General features: G+C 27.4%; 1 protein-coding gene across 2 annotated transcripts in view; it reads right to left on the reverse strand.

Moving 5' to 3' along the window:
- LOC143196900 (neuronal growth regulator 1) overlaps positions 1-21,262 on the reverse strand; it is a 367,357-nt gene that overhangs the window by 70,866 nt on the left and 275,229 nt on the right. For both annotated transcript variants that reach the window (XM_076404839.1, XM_076404840.1), the window contains exons 3-5: positions 11,163-11,291; positions 4,567-4,738; positions 2,389-2,548 (exon numbers count right to left, since the gene is read on the reverse strand). In XM_076404839.1, the coding sequence (XP_076260954.1) occupies positions 2,389-2,548; positions 4,567-4,738; positions 11,163-11,244 (414 nt within the window). In that variant the 5' untranslated portion in view covers positions 11,245-11,291. The remainder of the gene's footprint in view (positions 1-2,388; positions 2,549-4,566; positions 4,739-11,162; positions 11,292-21,262) is intronic.

Raw genomic sequence — 21,262 nt, forward strand, 5'->3', positions numbered from 1 at the left:
ATCCTAACCTTTATTATTATGTAATTGTTTAGTTTTTGTTTATGCCTTGAAAATATTGTGAAGTAAATCAATATTTCGTATTGTAAAATAAACAGTCTTAAATTTCTCATAATTCAGAGATTCATGATGGTCACTTATTTATTATACAGTTTAGATTAACTTAATTGATATTATTTTGTTATACAACAAAGTTTCTAAGTCAAAATTAAGAATATTATGAATGAAAAATAATATTTCGTTGCGGTCAAGGCGATAGGACGGTGTTCCTACTGTTGTGGTAGTCGCGGGTTTGAATCTTGCTGGGACATATATGTACTTTATGTTTGAGATTGTAATTGTAAATATTTTTATAGGCAACATTAGAAAATATCACAAGGAATAACCATCCTGGTCACCCTAATAACCAGGGTGAGTAAGACCGGATATTTTCTGGAATAGTCTCTAAGTTGGTCACTGGTCAGTCGGTAGGCTTAATGCCGAAGATCGTGATTTGGAGTCCACGTTAAACAATAGGTCTACTCCAGATAAACTCTTGTTGGTAAAAGGAGACTTTAAGATATACAAAAAAAACAGTTCCTTCTATCGAAAAATACGGTTTTGACTTTTTCATAATTTATAACATCTTCTTGATGGATGGTCCTTATTTATTACACAATTTAAGGTGTTATTATTGTTATTCGTGTGTTTTATGACAAAGTATCTGAGACAAATTTGGTATTGCTTTTTCACAATGTATAGATTTATTGTACATATATTTCCATTTTGCACCTTCTTTGCCAAATATTGTTTATTTTATACCAGTCCAGTCATAATAAACTCTTTGTTACGCAGAAATTACCTTAATCAATTTAATTATTTACTGGGTGAGGTCTATTGGGTTACCGAAATTACCACTCGTATATAACCGCTTTATAAATATTTACAATAAATTCGAACTCTCCGAAATATTCTTACCACAATTATTTTAGCAGCTCGGAAAATTTGTTAAAAGCGCGAATTTGGTTTAAAATCATCTTTATTTCATTAATATTAATATACATTTCAATTATAAATATGGCTATTGATCGACAAAACCACATTATCAACATAACACATTATAATTTTATTTTAAATAGTATATATTGTTTTACGTTTTAGTATCGATTGTGTAGAATTATTGATATATGAATAAAATTAAATATAATATAATATTAACTAAAAAATTAAAAAGCCTCATCATATTTTGTCTATATGTGTGTGTGCAAATGTTTCTTTGATAATAATTAATTAATACCTAAAATTAACTGATAGCAAACATAAAATAATGGATTCACGAATTTAATCTGGTTCAATGGTAAAACTAATTCTAAATATATAAGGTATATTGGCATGGGGTTATATCAATATTTTCTATTTCTCTGTGTGTAGATGTTTCCTTATATATAATAAATATTCAATAAACGTTCTCTTAAAAACACTTATTCTGGAATATATTCATATAGATCAATCAATATGTACTTATACGACAATTTACATCATACGAAAAAATTCATATAAAAAGTTTTAGGTCGTTTTTTTCGAACTTTGAAGAAAAATGTCAAATGTAGACTTAAATTTTAAGCGGAAATAAGGGTCATGTATTAGTTACCTGCGGTAACAGTTTAGGAACTCATCAAATCAAAATATTTATTTTTATGTTGTTTTATGTTTAGATTACTTTTGTTGTCGTAAACATAGTGCTTTGGCATTGGTTTTTTTTAGTAGTGTCATCTGGCATGGTTCTTATAGGAACCTTTAATATCTCGACGACGTTTATTCACTATGATTAGTATCTTCAGCTCTTGCTTTCTTTCGCTTTACTTTTCGCTACACGAGTTGTACTAAATTGAATATATAATATGTATAAATGAATGAATGATGAAAACTGCAGCATCATATTTTAATAATATAGAACTTTTTTAACGATTTAAGACTATTAAAATTGATGTTATGATCATTTCGTGTACCATTTTATTAGTATGATCGTAGTAGTGTATAGTGTGTACCTTTAATTTACAGTTTAAATAATAAATATATTTGTCTACTTCTAAAGTTCAGTTCTTAAAAATATGTTTTCCTGAATTAAATATTACTAAAATGCGTTTTAGTCTTAAACCAGTTAATCTTAATATTTCCAATAATGGATTGTATAACTGAACAATTTAAGCATAAAAGACTAGAATTTAAGCTTTAAAATGGTTTAAAAAGTGACATATTATTCAAAGACCTCTATTATAAAATTTCTCTGATAGCATTCAAATAAATTATGCCTTTATGCAATTTGTTGGAAACAGAGTCAGGTGCAGGGCAATGCGAGGAAGGTTTAAAATTAAAAAAAAGTAAAGTAGGAACGTTTTCAGATTTACGTACGGTTTTGTCGCCAAGAAGTCCGATGCGACAGTCAAGATTTATGGTTGATCCGACTCGAGCTGTGACGTGAGTCAGTTCCGATCCTTCTTCAAAAAAAGGACCTTTTAGCCGGGAATTTGGCGAAGGCAGAATAGGCCTGTGTTTGTTTGGATTCTCATCACTAGAAAAAAGAAATAATGCAAAACAATTAATTTTATATGTTGTTTTTCTATGGAGACCAGAGAAGCTTGAAAACAGTTTAACGTTTCGAAATTCCGACTTAAATAGTTCTCCTTTTTTTTTCGGTTTGAATAATGCAAAAGCTATTTTGAATCTTCTCCATATATTTCATATGTTTGTTGTAATATTGTATATTTTATTGATTGAAATTGTTAATACATTAAGATTTGTAGATGTGGATATGTTAGTACGACACTGAGTATATGTTTCAAAATTATATTAAGGTCAGTGTAATAATGTCAACAATATGATGATAAATACTAGACAATGTAAAACATGATTCTCCCCACCTCTTTCACTCTAAACTGATATCTATCTGTATGTTAATTTCTAGAGTTTTATTTTAATGAAAATTTATGTAACATGTGGGGCAAAAGTCCCGCTACCCTTTTAATAGTGCTCCATCTCGGTTATGTGACGTTTAGCTCAGTTTTGCTTTAACCATTGTATTGTGTAGACGTCATGCAATGCAATCCTAAGGCTGTCTGGTGAAATTCAAATTTTTTTGTCTAACTTGATAATAAGCGATTAAGCCCATTTTCTACACAGTGACCACGCCAATAAAGAGAACAGTCGGTTTTGGGGACCACAAAGTCCTCAAATAATTCAAATGAAACATCATTGCATCCACTAAAAACAACTCTATGGTGTGGTATTCATGCTGGAAAGATCATTGGTCCCTATTTTTTTTTTAAATGACCAAGGTGTTGCAGTTACTCTTATTTCTGAACGGTACCAAGACATGATTCGAAATTTTCTTGTGGCTGAAATGGACAAACAAGCACTAGAAGACATGTGGTTTCAGTAAGATGAGGCCACAGCGCACACAGCTTGTCCAACAATTCAAATATTGAATGAGGATTTTCTACGAAGACTAATTTCGCGAGGTGGCTAATTAGCATGGCCAGCCAGATCTCCTTATTTAAGAGCACCAGACTTTTTCCTATGGATTTTTTTAAAATCAAAATTTTATGTGAATAAGTCCCAAACGAACAACACCTTAAAGACAATATTCGTCACGAAATTGAAGAAATTCAACATCATATCTTGCAGGATGTCATCAAAAATGCCTTAATAAGAGCCGAAAGTTGCATAGCGAATTGCTGTCACCATTTGGCCGATAAAATTTTTCAATCATAACGAAAAAAATGTAAAGACAAAGTAAACATTTTTAGAAAACCAAACTTACATATCTTTTCTTTGAGCAAGGTTATAGGCACTCAAAATGGTAGCGGGACTTTTGCCCCACGTTGTATATTGGTATATATTTCTTTGGTGGAACTGGATTTTTCTTCACATGAAATTTGGAAATCTTTACGAATTACTTTTATATATTAAATACTCGCGATTGTTGAAAAATTGCAATCTAATTTAAATGACTCTAAATCATGAACTAAACTAGTAAATTTTTTGACAGTGTGGCATTTCTGCTCTAAAAGGTTGTATTTAGGAAAAGTAACTATTTAAAACTTATTTCTATCTTAGATTAATTAGAACTAAAATCTAATAATAAAGCGCCTATTTATAGAAACCCAAAATAGCTTCTGCAACTACCATTGGATTTGTCGTTTTTCTTTTTGTTATCTATTTTCAAACTACAACCCTGACTGAATAAAGTTCACATTTCGTTTTTTTTGTCAAAGTATGACGTGTCACTGTGATTGATTACGTATATAAAAGCATTACCGTCATATTGGTCTGATATGAAATGTTCTGTCTAAAAGAATTTCCACTATTCCGGTATGTTGTTTGTAAAACGTATATTTAGATATCGCATTTGGTGTTTTGTTTTTGTTTAGATGCAAATTTATGTTGTTATTTTATGTGTATCAAAAAGTAATTCAAACTACAAATAACAACAAAGTCATTTTGTATCAACTATGATGTTTTACATCTAAACGATAAAAATAAGAATTTGATTTCTAGTATTATACAACTCTATTTGATTTTAAAACTTACTCATAATTTTGAGTTATATTGGTGGCTCCAAGTTCTATTTTGGTCTCATATTTTGGCGATGGTAAAACTGCTTCTATCTGTCTTGGTACTGGCATGGTAGAGGAAGGTACGGTTACAATTCCTTGAGCTTGTGTTGGTGGGATCTGAGCAACTGTCGGAACATGTATTGATTCTGAAATAACATAATAATATTTAATAGAGGTGACAAATGAACTATATAAGATAAAAAGTAATTTTGATCAATAATATTGATGATTAAACTAGTTAATTACATGTATAGTTCTCGTTTTATTACCGATCTCTTGATCTCATTTTCTTAATTATTATTTTCACTTCAAGTTGTAAAAATAATGTGTAAAAATTATTGATGATACAAATCAAATACTTAAGAAATCTATAATAAAATAATATTAAACTACATTAATATGAAGTGCGAATCATTCTTAGCAGTATTATGATGTGACTTAAATTTTTTGTGATTGAGGAAGATTTTAAGGAGAACCGTTATTACAGGTTATTTTATAATATAGAAATTGTATAATTTACATTAAGTTATTATTTGAATAATAAAATAACCCATAATTTATAATAAAATTAAATTAAGTAATATATTTATAATGTGCGAATCCTTATTAGGTATTATGATTTGACAATTAAAAAAAAATTCTTATATTTCTTACAATATAACGATATTTTATCGATAGATCGATGTTGGTTTTGTGGCTATAGTAATTCATTTTGCAGCGATGTTTCACAGAAAGTGCGAATTATAATTAATGTTATTACCAGTTAAACGAATTTTTAATAAAAATTTTGAAAGAAATTTTTCATTAAAATCGTAATGATCTAAAAATCCAATGATCTGAGCAACTGTCAGAACATGTATTTATTCTGAAATAACATAATAATATTGAGTAGAGGTGACAAATGAACTATATAAGATAAAAAGTAATTTTGGTTAATAATATTGATGATTAAACCAGTTAATTACATGTATAGTTCTCGTTTTATTACCGATCTCTTGATCTCATTTTCTTAATTATTATTTTCACTTCAAGTTGTAAAAATAATGTGTAAAAATTATTGATGATACAAATCAAATACTTAAGAAATCTATAATAAAATAAAATTAAACTATATTAATATGAAGTGTGAATTATTCTTAGCAGTATTATGACGTGACTTAAATTTTTTGTTATTGAGGAACGTTTTAAGGAGAACCGTTATTACAGGTTATTTTATAATATAGAAATTGCATAATTTACATTAAGTTATTGTTTGAATAATAAAATAATCAATAACTTATAATAAAATTAAATTAAGTAATATATTTATAATGTGCGAATCCTTCTTAGGTATGATGATTCGACAATTAAAAAAATTTCTTATATTTCTCACAATATAACGATATTTTATCGATAGATCGATGTTGGTTTTTGTGGCCATAGTAATTCATTTTGCAGCAATGTTTCACAGAAAGTGCGAATTATAATTAATGTTATTACCAATTAAACGAATTTTTAATAAACATTTTAAAAGTAATTTTTCATTAAAATCGTAATGATCTAAAAACTCAATGATCTGAGCAACTGTCGGAACATGTATTTATTCTGAAATAACATAATAATATTGAGTAGAGGTGACAAATGAACTATATAAGATAAAAAGTAATTTTGGTTAATAATATTGATGATTAAACCAGTTAATTACATATATAGTTCTCGTTTTATTACCAAGATTTCATAACTATCTCGTAGCGCCTTTTTATCGATAATTTAAATATCGTCGAAAATGAACTAATCGGTTAATAATTTCCAATTATCTCTTTATCTCATTTTCTTATATAATGGCTTAATTGCTGCTATTTTTATGTCATCTGGTAAAATTCCAAACCGAAATTAATTGCTTAATGGAAATTTCTCCCAGGGATCTTTTTATATATTAAAATTTTGGTCAATAGAATTCGTGTTTTTTTTTGGTCATTTTATTTTTGTTTTACTACAGACAAACCAGCAGCGTAATTAATTTTAATCTGCGGAATTATTTAAAGCGTTTTAATTATGGTTATTCAAAACAGTATACACATTACAGATTTTGTTTAATATCTTTTCAATTTAGAGCTTTATTAATTAAACTGATATTTAAAAATTGAATCAGTTATTGAATCTATATATAATTCTGATAAAATTACCGTGATTAATTTTGAGTTTATATTGAAATAAAAAATAATAACGAGAACTTCAGTTTGTTAAAATTTATATAGGAAAATTAATTTCGTTTCATTGCCTTGGAGGTATGGAACAAAGACTAAGAATAATTGATTAAAATGACAAGGTGTTAGGGAGGAATTGGAGTGAAAAGGATAAACAGACGTCCTCCTGAAATATTTTTCCAATAAATCTGAAAATCGGAGGGTTATTAAATTGATGTAAACTTTCGCAAGCATTTGCACTGTCAGCGCCATGTTAGAATGGCGTCAACGTGATTGATGTAGTGTACTACCAAAATAATGGAGTTGAACTAGGTACCCACAGCGATATGTACAAAACCGCATATATGATTTATGAATATAAGAGTAATTTCTGACGTGAGACTAAGAATATCCCAGTTTCGAAAATTTTTATTATCGCTGTTTGCGCACAGCTACACTTCTTCTATTCAAGTAATTTTAAGGATTGTTATAATATTAGATACGGTAATACAATTATTTCAATTCTTAATACTAAAAATGAAAAATAAGTTTGTTTTTTAAGAAAAAAAAAGTCAAATACATGTCAAAATAATTTGTCAAATCCTTAATTTTGTAGCGCCGAAATATAATTAAAAAAACTGCCTCGAAATTATCTCATTTTTATTCATGCAAATCATTTTGGTTGGAATATGAAATCAGGGCAAACTTGAGCCCACATCAGAGAAAACAGTATTTAAAAATTCACAGCCAGGCAACGAGGACAATTTATCTGGAACAAATATCTTGGATGTTTTTTATTCATTCAGTGGTAAATCCCCAAAAAAATATAACGTTTGAGTTAAAACCCGGATATCTAAAGGAAGACCGATCTCACCGCAATTTATAACATCCATAAATATTGAAAGAGTTGGCATGTACTATTTTATTTATATGTAACCATCAAAACTAAAACATTTATTTTTATATATTTTTTATATAGTAACCTTTTGGTTTTACATATTTGAAAAAAATGCTTTTTATTTTTACTAATAACATTGTTTCGTTTATTCCCAGTTGGAAATAAATTGTCGGTATATATACATGTTAAATATACTTCAATGTTTTAAAATATTTTGTAGCTATATTTTACGAAGTTGTTTAAAACAGGGAAATAACATAATTAATATAATTACTTTGCACCATAACAGCACTTCTCTAGATTAAGAATTTTCTTTTTACTTGGCTTCAGATTACAAAGAAGGTTGCAATCCTGTCAATGAGGGTGTGTTATTTTTTTGAGCATCGTACTTCATCAACCTGTAACTTTTTGGATCTTTAATTTTTTTCACTTTTTTTCTTAGTAAAAATATTTGTTGTTATTTTTATTTCATGTTGTAAAAATGTAAATTATTGATGTTAGAAATAAAACACTTAAGAAATCTGTAATAAAATAAAATTAAACTATATTAATATAAAGTGTGAATCATTCTTAGCAGTATTATGACTTAAGTTTTTTGTGATTGAGGAAGGTGTTAAATTGAGGTTGACTGAGGAGGAAGGCAATCTTGTCAATGAGGGTGCGTTATTTTTTTGAGTTCCCCACTTCATCAACCTGTAACTTCTTGGATCTTTAATTTTCTTAATAGAAATATTTTTTATTATTTTTATTTCAAGTTGTAAAAATGTAAATTATTGATGATACAAATCAAATACTTAAGAAATCTATAATAAAATAAAATTATACTATATTAATATAAAGTGCGAATCATTTTTAGCAGTATTATGATCTGATTTTTTTTTTGTGATTGAGAAAGATTTTAAGGAGAAACGTTATTACAGGTTATTTTATAATATAGAAATTGTATAATTTACATTAAGTTATGTTTGAAAAATAAAATAACCCATAACTTATAATAAAATTAAATTAAGTAATATATTTATAACGTGCGAATCCTTCTCAGAAGTATTATGATTCGATAATTTTTTTGCAATATTTCTTATATTTCTTACAATATAACGATATTTTATCGATAGATCGATGTGGATTTTGTGGCTACAGTAATTTATTTAGCAGCGATGTTTCACAGAAAGTGCGAATTATAATTAATGTTATTACCAAATAAAATAATTTTTAATAAAAATTTTAAAAGTTATTTTTCATAAAAATCGTATATGACTATTAGCGCATTCCAACGTATTAAAATTCAAAACATGGAGAAATTTAGGGTTATAACCATATTAGAATTAATTGAATCAAATAATTTTGCAACCTGCTTTATACGAGATATTTCGGTACGGCCATCCTATCTTCCACTGCTAATTATTTTTAGTTTAAATCCTGTTAAAATTCCGGAGCATTCAATTTGTAATAAAGTTATAAATTCCATTATTATGTCTTGCATTATATTTGTTCTCACCCCACAGAATTGTATTTCGCTTCACTTCCCCAGTAATCCTTGCTTTCCGCAAGATTTAATGCAGGAGCGGGAAAGGTCAATCTTGATTTTGCCTTGTGAAATGTTTCAAATGTTTAACGGTTTAAATATCTAGATTTTCCTATTTTTAACTATTGAGATGGTCTCACTAACCCAATTAGTTTTCTGGTTTAACAATACCTAAATCTCCATAAGTTATAACAAGATGTAATAAAACTTAAGAAACATAATTTTAAAAACTATAGTCTATTCAAAATAACACAGAGCTCACGTCATAAATATGTTTAATGTACTGTCTGCCGTAATTTGTAAATTCGTTTTATCAAGGTCGTAAAATCAAACAATATTTTCCTTCTTATCCTTCTTAAGTCCAAAAAAGTTGCCAAACGTCTATGTAACGTTGTTTTAAGGCTTTGCTTGTTTTGATATATTTCAAATCGATACTTATTATTACTCTCATTGAAAATGCCGAAGCCAGACAGAACAGATTGCGTCTCTAATCAGTTACTCTTTTTGTTAGTAAAATGCGTTAGAGAAGTAATCATTTTTACTATAAAATACTAAGTTTCTGCTAAGATTTTTATGGGATGAACATATTTTTGAATATATTTTTAGCGTGTTGCAGCAACACTGAATATTAGTGTGATGCGGGCACTAAAATATCTAAAAAAAATGAAAAATTACGAATCAAGAAAACGAAATTAAGATCAGGTTGATGTTAGCTTTATCAGAGATCAAATATATGAAATGTATAAAAACAGTGAATAGTTTTTTAAATATATACATAATTTAATATAAATATTTCAGTAGAAACTGACAGTCTGGAAAGAGTTCGTAGAAAGCTTAGAGATATGCAGCTCTTTGAGGGTTGTAGAAAATCCCACGGTATTCTGTATAGGATTTAAATGGTTTTAAGATGATCTACGAAGAGGTTTAATGAAACTTCCACATATTCCTTTTAAAATAATACAATTTTTAAAAGCATATAATAAAAATTGTCTCGATATGTAGGAAGAAACATTGTTCACAACAATATCTTCAGGTTAGATGATCTCACTTAGACATATTGAGGAAAAATGACAAATACTGCAATAGTAAACAAGTGTTAGATAGAATGGAAATTACTAGTTTATTTATTTACGTGAATAGTCATTCCGAAAGTAATAGTGATTGATGAATTAGGATTCAATGCTGACAATTAACAAGGCGAGATAATGAGAGTGGAAACAACTAAAGGTTAGTATATAATTAATATACGATAACTGTAGGAAATCATATTGTAGAGTGTGAAAGATTTCTGTGCATAGATATGTGTGTATTTACTTAGAATATACATAAGCATTAGGTTAAAATATATGAGGAGATAAATAATATTAACTGTTTTGCAGATGTGGTAAATGCATTAGGAACGAGGCAGTGACTAAATCTAATTTTATTAAAAAAGATGTATACAGGGAGTAACAGAACAAATTGATGAGAAATATAGTGATATCAAAATGACTTTACAATTAAACACTCAATAATATATGCATTAGATGTACCTATAATGTTAAAATAATTGATATTCGATAACATTTTTGTTTCATTATTTCATTTAGATTAGAATTTTGTTGTCAGAGCCAAAATAAACTAAAAATTAGGATTAATGGGTTAGTAGTTTATGTGGTTAACATTGCGACGTTTTGACATCATCAGCTTAGATGACGTGAGTCCACTGTTTTATTGAACGGACTATAGATAACATTTATATTATTTTAATTAATAGACTATTAGTGTAATTTGATATGTTTAAGTATAATTATTACACTTAGTAGTACAATGATAATTAATATTTTAATGAAGCTTTATTTTCGTTCTAGCAATACAAGTTAAAAGATTACAAGTTTTTCAGTTACATATCTCTTACACTTATAAAGCCCGAATTAGAATAATAACTATTCTAATTTTGGAGAAGAGGAAACTAACGTAAAATTAACGTGAAATATACAAACCTGCAGCTTGTGAGCAAACCATTATTTCATACAAAACCAGCAGCGTCGGGAAAGCTTTTTTAACACGATAAATCATTTTCATTATGATTCTCTAATTACTTGGGAAGTATCCCTTGATATCTATCCATCCTGAAACAATAAAATTTAATTAGTGCGGTACGTATACATAGCAATTTTACTTTTTAATTGAAATCGCCCTTAAAAGCTGTCGGAAATTTTCAAATGTTTTGTTTCCAACATCTGATGTAGTACCATTTAATACGAATCAAATATTTCTTTAATTTTTCCATTAATGAACGTCAATAGCGTAGGTAAAATGTTTCTATTGTAATAACAATGGAGCATCATTTGAAATTCTTGTACTATTTTATTTAATTATGTCGTAATTTAAATAAGTCCTGCCATATTTTTTGAAGAATCTATTAGTTGTGAATAGTGGTGATAGTTTTGGTGGTGAAGCACAATATTAAAATAATATAATGTCTGTATAAACTAATTATACTCAATCTTTTCAGAACTCTAAAGAAAAGAAATAAAGGATTAAAATATTTTTAAATGAAATGGCCTATCAATGCCTAATAGTTATATCATGACAAATTGTAAACACATATAGTCCTTTCAACTTCTTCTACAGACAAAATAAATTTTAAAAGGTTAAGAATTGCCAAACTGTATCTTAGACAAGAACATTCGAATTTAATCTATTACTAATAGGTACTCATTAATAGTTTTGTATACAAAATGCGTATCATGTTACACTAGGTTATGATTATCCAAAATGTTGCTCTAAAAATATATATATTTTTGATATAATATATAATCTTTTAAGTGAAAATTTCAAATAAGGGAAAACTATAAACTCTGTTGGTATATAAGATTTGTTACCTTTCAAAATATACAATTGGCTTTTGCTGTGTACTTCAGGAAATATAATTTATTCCTGACCATTTAACTAATATAAATATTGACTTGTACTTAGCTCCTTATAATATCAGTCCGAAGATATTTTTAGCATAGGTTGATGAACCTGTTAGGATAATAATAATAATAATAATAATAATAATAAAATACATTTCTATACCGTTATAAATAATAAATTAATTTAGAGTCTGTTATAAAGTAATTATACCGAACCTTCAGAACTGTAAAAAGGAATAAAAATATTAAAGTATTTAAAAATGGAACTGCCTATCAATGCGTAGTAATTATTTCATGACAAAGTCTAAACACAGAGAGTTTTTCCAAAGAATATTTTGAAGTTTTTTTGTAAAAGACACTTAAGCTTCTGCACTTCCTCTACAGATAAAATGATTTTTTAAAGGCTAAGAATTGCCAAACTGTATTTTAGACGAGAAAATTCGAATCTAATGAAGATAAATTTAAAATAAAAACGAAATAGGTTAGTGAAGGTAGTAAATCTTTTTGTACCTTGGCAGAGGCACGAGAATGTATTTAAAACCTAGATAAGGTTGGTGATATATTTCTACACTTTAAAAGAGACCGTGAATTTGATTTCGTCCTGTATGAATCATTTCGCTCTTTAGCAAATATATGTTTTAGTGTGAATATAAATGTACTTTATGTGTGTAATTTACGAAATGTCATTAATACCTAACTTAACTTTAACTTAATATTTAGGGGTAAATTAGAAATATTAATTTCTTATTATTTAACGTTGTTTTATTAAAGTTAATCAGATCAACTTCTTAATTAATGGCACCTCAAATCTTCGGATAAATGGCAACAATGAATAAAATTAAATTTTAATGTTAAAACCTGTAGGGAGTTAAAAATGTCTGACGAAAAGTTGTTCTTGGCGTTTGCGGTTCTCTCGCAACGCAATTTGTAAACATTTTAACAACATATACATTTTAATGGATGATACGACCTATGTTAAATAGGATATATACAGCTCACCGGTATTATATTACACTTATAAGTTGAATGTGTAAAATTGTCGTGTAAAAAATATTATAAAAAAGTGAACATGAGTTTAGCAAATATTTTTATGCTTAATAATACATAATTTTAAATATAAGACAGAAATGCTTTCCCATATATCAATTTGTGGACAACGAGTGGCAAAAAGTACTACTAAATTTTTTATTCAGTACAAAATATATACTACATAACCCCGATTATTCTTCAGTAATTGGTTTAAATGTATACATTTCAATCGAAAATAACACTCTCATTTTTAGCTTAAAATGTCTCATCTCAACATTTTTGATCAAACGTCAATTAATAGTACTTACTTATTAATAGGTTTAGCGAAAATTTTGTCTCTCTTTTTTGAGGAAAACGGGGACACCTGGAGAGGTCAAATTTAGTTGTACGTAAGAAATTACGGACGCATACTCCTTAAAATCAAAATCTGGCAACGTTGTACGGCAAAATGTAGGCAAGCAATTTTGAATGTAAAGATTACCGCCTAAATTTGATATTTTAAACCATAATAAAATGGAAAGTAAATGAGTGAAAATATTATTAAACAAATTTATTTAATTTTAAACAGTGTTGTTTTTGATTTTGTGTTAAAAACCATTAAATGTATTTTCATTGATTACGTAAAATTATTTATAATTTTTGTGGAAAGAACAAATTAATTATAATTAAAACTAAATTAATTAATCTAAAAAATTAAGATTAAATTAAACAGATTACATCTCTAATCAGCTACTTCGAACAAGAACGATATAATGGAGGCACCCTATCGCCAGTAAACTGCGTTAGAGAGGTAAGAACTTTTACTAGGATATTTTTTACGATATTTTATAATGGGAACTTGAATTACTCATGATATAATGACAACATGGTTAAAATAATGTTGATTTGTGACAACAAAAGTTGATGGAAGAGGGTAAACGTTGGAACCTTAACTGATTCTGCTTTGTTAGTCATAACATTTATTAATAATTCATTGCAAATATATTGTTCCTCATGTTGGAAATAGGAATGGAACTGATTTTCTTGATTTTAGACGTTAAAGTTGTAAAAATATTCTTACTTAAGATACTTTTTTATAATGTTCAGTAGTGTAGTAAATTAATCTTTACCAGAAATTTTCATTAAGTAAAATAAGAAAAACTTATGCTTTATGTATTGATTTTTCTAAAATGAATGCACAGACCTTATAAATAAAGTGAAAATTGTAATTGAAATAATATTTTCAGAATTGATTTATATATAAATAGCATATAGTCACCATATAGTAATGAATTGTATGTAAAATATTATAAAAGTACTAATTAATAGTTTTATAGACAAAATACATATGATATTACCTTGTTATAATTATCCAAAATGTTGCTCTAAAAATATATAGATTTTTGTTTTAATAATATATTTTTCAGTGGAAATAACAAATAAAAAAATGTGTTGATGTATAAGATTTTTTTACATTTAAATGTATACAATTGGCTTTTGTTGTGTACTTCAGGAAATATAATCTATTCTTGACTGTTAACTATTATTAATATTGAGTTGTACTTGGCTCCTATTAATATCAGCCTGAATATATTTTTAGCATAGATTGATGAACTTGTCAGAATGAAAATAACAATAAAATAAATGCATAGGAACACGCGATGTTATTGAAGTGAGATGACAGACCGAGAAATATGTCCAAAAGGGTCGGTGATCGCACTTGGGAGGTCTATATTACCAATTCAGGTAGTGGAAAACTTCGCTTCACCTTACCCTAAAAGATACTTACAGATAGGGGTCTTAGATTGGTCTGGGATTGCATTTTTTATTCAGTATGGGTCTTTTGATTCATGATCGATGTGAGCAACGATAAAAAATATACCCGAATAACAGATATATCTTAAGATACTTTTTTTCTACATGGAAATTTATATGGAGAGATTTTTTCACTTCTATTTCTTAAATACCTTTTTATACTTCAGCTAAAATTAAAAGAAGAAATATCTGTTGAGCATGTAAAACATTTTATTGGTAACTTAATATCGTTCTCGCAGAGGAACATTTAATATTGAAGCGAAAAAATTTTGATTTATCTTCTTGTAATCATTATACTAAACTCATTGAGGCAAGGGTACAGTTAGCACGTTTATCGCCCATTAAAACAAATACTAACCGTATAAAAAAACGGAAAATGCTTGAAAACCTTTTGTCTAACGTTTTAACCCTCTATATCCGAAAGCTGCGGTATTCAAAAACATTTTAAAATGTGGGTTGAAAGTAAAAAGTTATCTCTGCATACAACTAAAGTTAAATGGTCGTCAGAGTTTTTGCTATGCTCCGAACTTAACCATTATTTACAATGATCGATCAATATTTAAGACATCTAAACGATTTTCATATAGTTTTGTCGCGCTAAGGCGTATACGGTAGATTGAAATTCAGATAAGGTATTGGAAATGGGTAAATTTGTGTACTAATTTCTACATCTCTACGTTATCTCTACATTTCTACGTCTAGTCGATGTTACAATTGCCTCGTTACTGTCTCCACTCGACCAAGATTGCCACTGGGGCAATAAATGTTTAAGATGAGGTTACAATCGGACTTACAATAGTGTTTTCGTAGTTTTATTGGAATTTAAGTCAGCAACACCTAATATGTGTCAATATATGTTAATCGCTTAAGTAAGTTGGTGTATTTATATCCTTATGTTTTCGTATATAACCAAGAATCATTGTTAAATATTAATTGTAAATTCAACAGGATAATGTTAACTAAATTCATGTGGATTAAACTTTTAAATAATTATATTAGGGCTTAAAATTTCTCATGAAAAACGTGATTGTTAAGTCGATTTAAAGATTACGCATACTTAGAATTTGTTGCATCTACTAAAACGTCCTACAGCGTACTAAAATTAACGAAAATCTTCTATTATAATCCCGCTTTAAACTCTCTAAAATTTTATGTTATATCCGGTCTTCCTTCGTATATTTTACTCACCGTTAATCAGTTTATATCAAGTAGTTGTTGATGTTTAATTGTTAATTATAGCATTTAAGATATTATTAAAAAGTAATTGTTATTATATTAGTTGTAATTTATATATATATATATATATATATATATATATATATATATATATTGCGTAGTAGTAGAATATTGTGTGGTACTCCCAAACAAATAATTTATTTAATTAAAGCAATGTTTCTTTGAGAACAAGTTTCCTTACGCTTAATTAAGTTTGAACACAAGTAAAATATCAGATGAGCTAGAAATAAGGCGGAAAACGAAAAGGGGTTTGAATTTTGATCGTTTCCAGTTAATCTGAATGTAAAAATGATGTCATAATTTCGCCATTTAAATTCATTAACCATCATGCTTTATTGCCACCAAATGCAAGATAATCTGGTATTAATTCAAGTTGAGAAGAAATATTTAACGAAATTCCCGCATTGTATGTAATTGTATAGGTTCGGATGAAAGATTTATTTATATTCGCCAGCAAATCAAATAATTAACGATTAAAACTACCCCAAAGTTCCATTTTAAAGCAGCCGTGTTTCAGTTTGTTGTTTACATCCGCTAAAATGTGGAAAGCCAATTAATCTTTGCCGTTAGAACTTCTAAATCACACAGATAATTAAAAATGTCACAGAAATAAATAGATAAATTACAGTTTTATAATGCAGTTTGCTTGTAGCTAGCTTGTTATGTGTTTTCTGTTCGGTGATGATTCAATAAAATATTACATCTTTGTCTCTAAGAAGGATGTATAGGTGCTTTGATAGCATAGTGATAATACTCTTTGAATATACTAATAAATATTATTTTTCATTTTACACCATGAAGTACATTGTTATATTTTGAAGTATTTATATTCCGTGTTCGAAAACAGACATATATTTTTGGTAGTATTTATAAAAATGATTAACTAACCATATATTATATTAACCAGAACAAATGTCCATCTAAAAAACAATTTTTAGATACGGTGAATACCATTGGACTTTCCATTTTAACTCAGGCAGTTTGTGTATTAAAGTACAAAGCACTGGGTTATCTTTGAATTAAATAAAAAAATATGTACAAGCAAAATGATACATACAATATAGTATAAGTTATTCCAACATAATATTAAAATTAATTCATATTACAAAAAAACTATTAGTAGTTAAACACCATTTATTATTGTAATGGCCCCGTATTTAAAAGAAAGAATAATAGATTAATAATGGGCAAATAAACATTTGCATCATCCTTTACTATGAGCACCTTTTTTCTATGAAATCGTAAACATCTTAAATGTAAGCTATAATATATATATATATATATATATATATATATATATATATATATATCAATTTTAGACAAAGAATCGCAAAAGAACCAGTTTAAATTAATTATTTTCAATATATAACAACATTTTCATAATATCTTTATATTTATCGTCATTTTAATTACTCATCATTTTTGGTTAATTCACTTTTTTATTAATTAAAATGATATTAAACTTTTTTTACCCATATCTAAAAATACTATTGTATGATCTTCACCAGTTCTTCGATTAAGTTAAACAACAAAAGTTTATGCTGTTTCGTTGAATCGTAAGTTACTTAAAATTAATTCACAGTATTTATATTCAATGCAGTAAGTGAAAATTCTACTTAATTTTATTTCATTTGATTGATTTGATCTAAATGTAAATAGGATGTAGACAAAAACATGCACCATATAGGACCATATATGGACCGTATATAAAATGTCACAAAAAAATTAATGATTTCGTATATAAAGTGGGAATCATATTACGTTATGTTATGACTTTTCAAATTGTGGCTTTCAAAATGTAGATACATTTAACATAATGTATATTTTAAATGGAAATTACAGATTATAGAAAACTGTTGGTAGATAAGATTTTTATATTTCAAAATACAAAACTCTAATAGACATGTATCTAAAACAACAGCTAATATATTAGTTAGTAATTACAAATGCTACAACATATTGTATGAGGACCTTTTTCATTAAATTTTATTAAACTTTCACACAAATTATTATGATTTTTTCTCATAGGTTGTATTTGCCAGAATTACCACCGCTAAACTTACATCGCGTTCCAAATCATAATGTTATTATTTTAAAATTTTTATTAGAATTTCTGCATCATATAATTTTTTGACTTATATTTTCTACTTCATTAACTCATTGAATATGAAGCCATAATGAATTAATTAATTCATATTAGATATTATTAGTAGCGAGAATAAAGTATCTTTCAACACATTTAATAATTTAAATCGTTTAGTTCTAACCTAATAATGTTGCTGAACCAATCGAGACTAAAGAAAATTGAGAGATAAAGCCGACAAAGTACAGATATCTCATTAAATAGAATGTCTTAAAAGCTGCATTGTTTGCATAAAGACTTGGAGGAAATTTAAAATAGCTCAAGTCTTACTTGAACGGAGTGGCGGTAGAACGAATGTAATTCGAGAGAAACTGGAACCCACCAACTTTAAAAGTGGACTTCTCGTATATTATTTTTCGGGTTTTCCAGTTGGAAATTTTCATTTTGCTGAAATTGATGTTTACATTCTTCATGCCAACGCAATACTTTGACATTAAACGTAATTTTAAATTAGTATTTATGTCTCCAGAGGTGTATTACAATTATATAACATGTCGAATATATATTTTAATAGTTATTATTAATATTAATAATAGTGCAAATATTGCTAGGGAACGAAGGAAAATGAAACGTTTTTTTTTGGTATTATTTTTATTGTTATTGATTCTCTTAATAAACATTCTATTACCTATTACGTTCAAAATAATATAATGGAAATGTACAATTAAATACTGGATTTTTGATAAATCTTTTTCTAACTTGTTGACATCCATTCGGGCATATTGCTTTAATGCTTTTCCGAATGTTAATCATTAACTGGTATATATTATTAGATCCCGTATGTTCGAGATAACACAGAGGGAGATAGCAGGAAGAAGTTAAGAGCTGCTATATCGGCTGATCTTAATGGTTCGATCATGTCTCTAAATCGGGAAATTAACCTCTTGGAAATATTTCTCTCAAAATGTTTATTGCGTCTTGATCTCCGTGATAGGTTGGTCTTGAACTAAAGCAATTACTCCGTTACGGTCTATTTAAAACAAAACAATGTATTTTGCTCTGTTGACGTTAGGCAACCGCTTTTACATCCTACGTTATAAAATATTCAAACACTTATTTATAAGGATTTTTGGATATTCTGATATATTTCTTCATAATTCTGATTTGGTGTGAAAAGCGTGGATGAAAATCATGGAAATTTTATAGAAGTTTAAATCAATCAAGTGTTAAATTATGTAAGAGTATTATTGCTATTAGCTGAACGTTTTATATATAAATTTCAAAAACAATGGAAATGTTAACAAGACCATTATGAATAAAGGTTATTAAATTATTATATATATTTTTTTTATTGAAATAAGTTATCTAATATCTTATTACATAAACCTTAAAATAAATTCGAACCGTCAAATGATTTCTTGACCTCAAATTCGGTTCAGACTTTTATTTGGTTGAACGAATCCTCATTCGTTATGTGATAGGAGAAAACTCCGACATTTCAAATACTGTTTGTATTGAATTGGCGTCAAATGTTCAGAATAAGAAGTAGACGCTTGTTTTTCCTAGTTTTATAAGACAAAAGATGATTTACTTAGAGAAACGGGTGTTATACTGAAAAGTTTTCTCACTTCCTTTGTTTATTTTGTTAGAGCCTTTTTACCCCAAAGGCATCGTATCCGAAAAGCTTATATATGCTAAATAATGAAAAGCTCCCATTGTTCTTTTCGACAAAAATTATTTGTTTTCAATTGTTATATAGAAAATGTGAATCATAATTCTATATATTATGATTATTTGCAATCATAAAAACATATTTAAAATAATAAAGTGTTTTTAAATTTTTTATATGTATATAAGAAATATTAATTTTATATAAAATGAAACAATACGATTTTTAGAGTTATGTGAATATATTATTTGAAGTAATGTATCAAAATATATATACGAAAAACAGCCATATTGGTAATATTAAGAATAACTTTATTTATTATATAATATCGCAATATATTAAATGAATTTGACAAATAAAAGGCCTCTATTTAACCCGGGTAGAGCTTATTTAATGATAAATATACTTTTTAATCATGAAACTTACATGTATCTGTCTGCCTTAAAAAAGTTCTTACCGTAGAAAAATCTGAAAGCCCTATAAAATTTCTGCAGAAGTTATTATGGTAAAACTTTTACAGTGAACTCTCTCATAGCTATAACTGTTTACGATTTAAAATTCTTCCCACATGTCTACCTAAGACATTTCAAAGAAGAAAAAACAAGGGTTTATGGAAAATATTTACTCTAAAGATAAAATACACATTCTGTTTGTATAGTTAACGCGGGGGCATCTTATTTGACTAAGGTCTCCCAGAAAAAGTATTACTTTTTATTCACACGTTGTCAGTGACATTGCTGACGTTTATATTTGATTCTTAGAAAAAAATATTTAGTTATTTTTAGAAACAAACGATGAATATTTAAGATAGGGAAAGCAATTAACATTTTTCGGTTTCAATAAAATACATTGATATGTAGCTCGTAGCCATTTCTGCGGAGCAACTAAATTGATTTGTTGCACGCAAATGCCCGATGTTTCTTTTATTTGAAACAACAAATAATCCTACTGTCAGTATCAAGCAATAAATCGAACATTAATATTTGCAACCTGTTATATCGCAATGTTGGTCAGTTTAGAACTAACAATACATTGGCCGTCTAACAATACATCCATTATCTTGCATTGGAAAATATTTCTGTTGTACTTTTTGGTACTCAGTCTATTTTCTATTAAATGGTGAGATATAAGCTATTTATTTTAGTTATATGTAGCTATACATGGTCATAAAAGTTACGTAATATTTATTTTTCTACATTTCAATTTTCATAATTTATGCATATATGATATGCCATTGTTTAAATTAATAAAATATATCAATGGTACTATACAATATACAATGTATATTAATGTACAGGAATGGAAATATTTGTTTTTATTTTTGTTATATATAATTTTGTTAAATGTATTTGAAGCTTCTTTTGTTCTGCC

Source organism: Rhynchophorus ferrugineus, unplaced genomic scaffold, assembly GCF_030347505.1.
Source record: "Rhynchophorus ferrugineus isolate W39M unplaced genomic scaffold, kcgeb_rfMv2 rfM5, whole genome shotgun sequence".
NCBI classification, from domain to species: Eukaryota; Metazoa; Arthropoda; class Insecta; order Coleoptera; family Curculionidae; genus Rhynchophorus; species Rhynchophorus ferrugineus.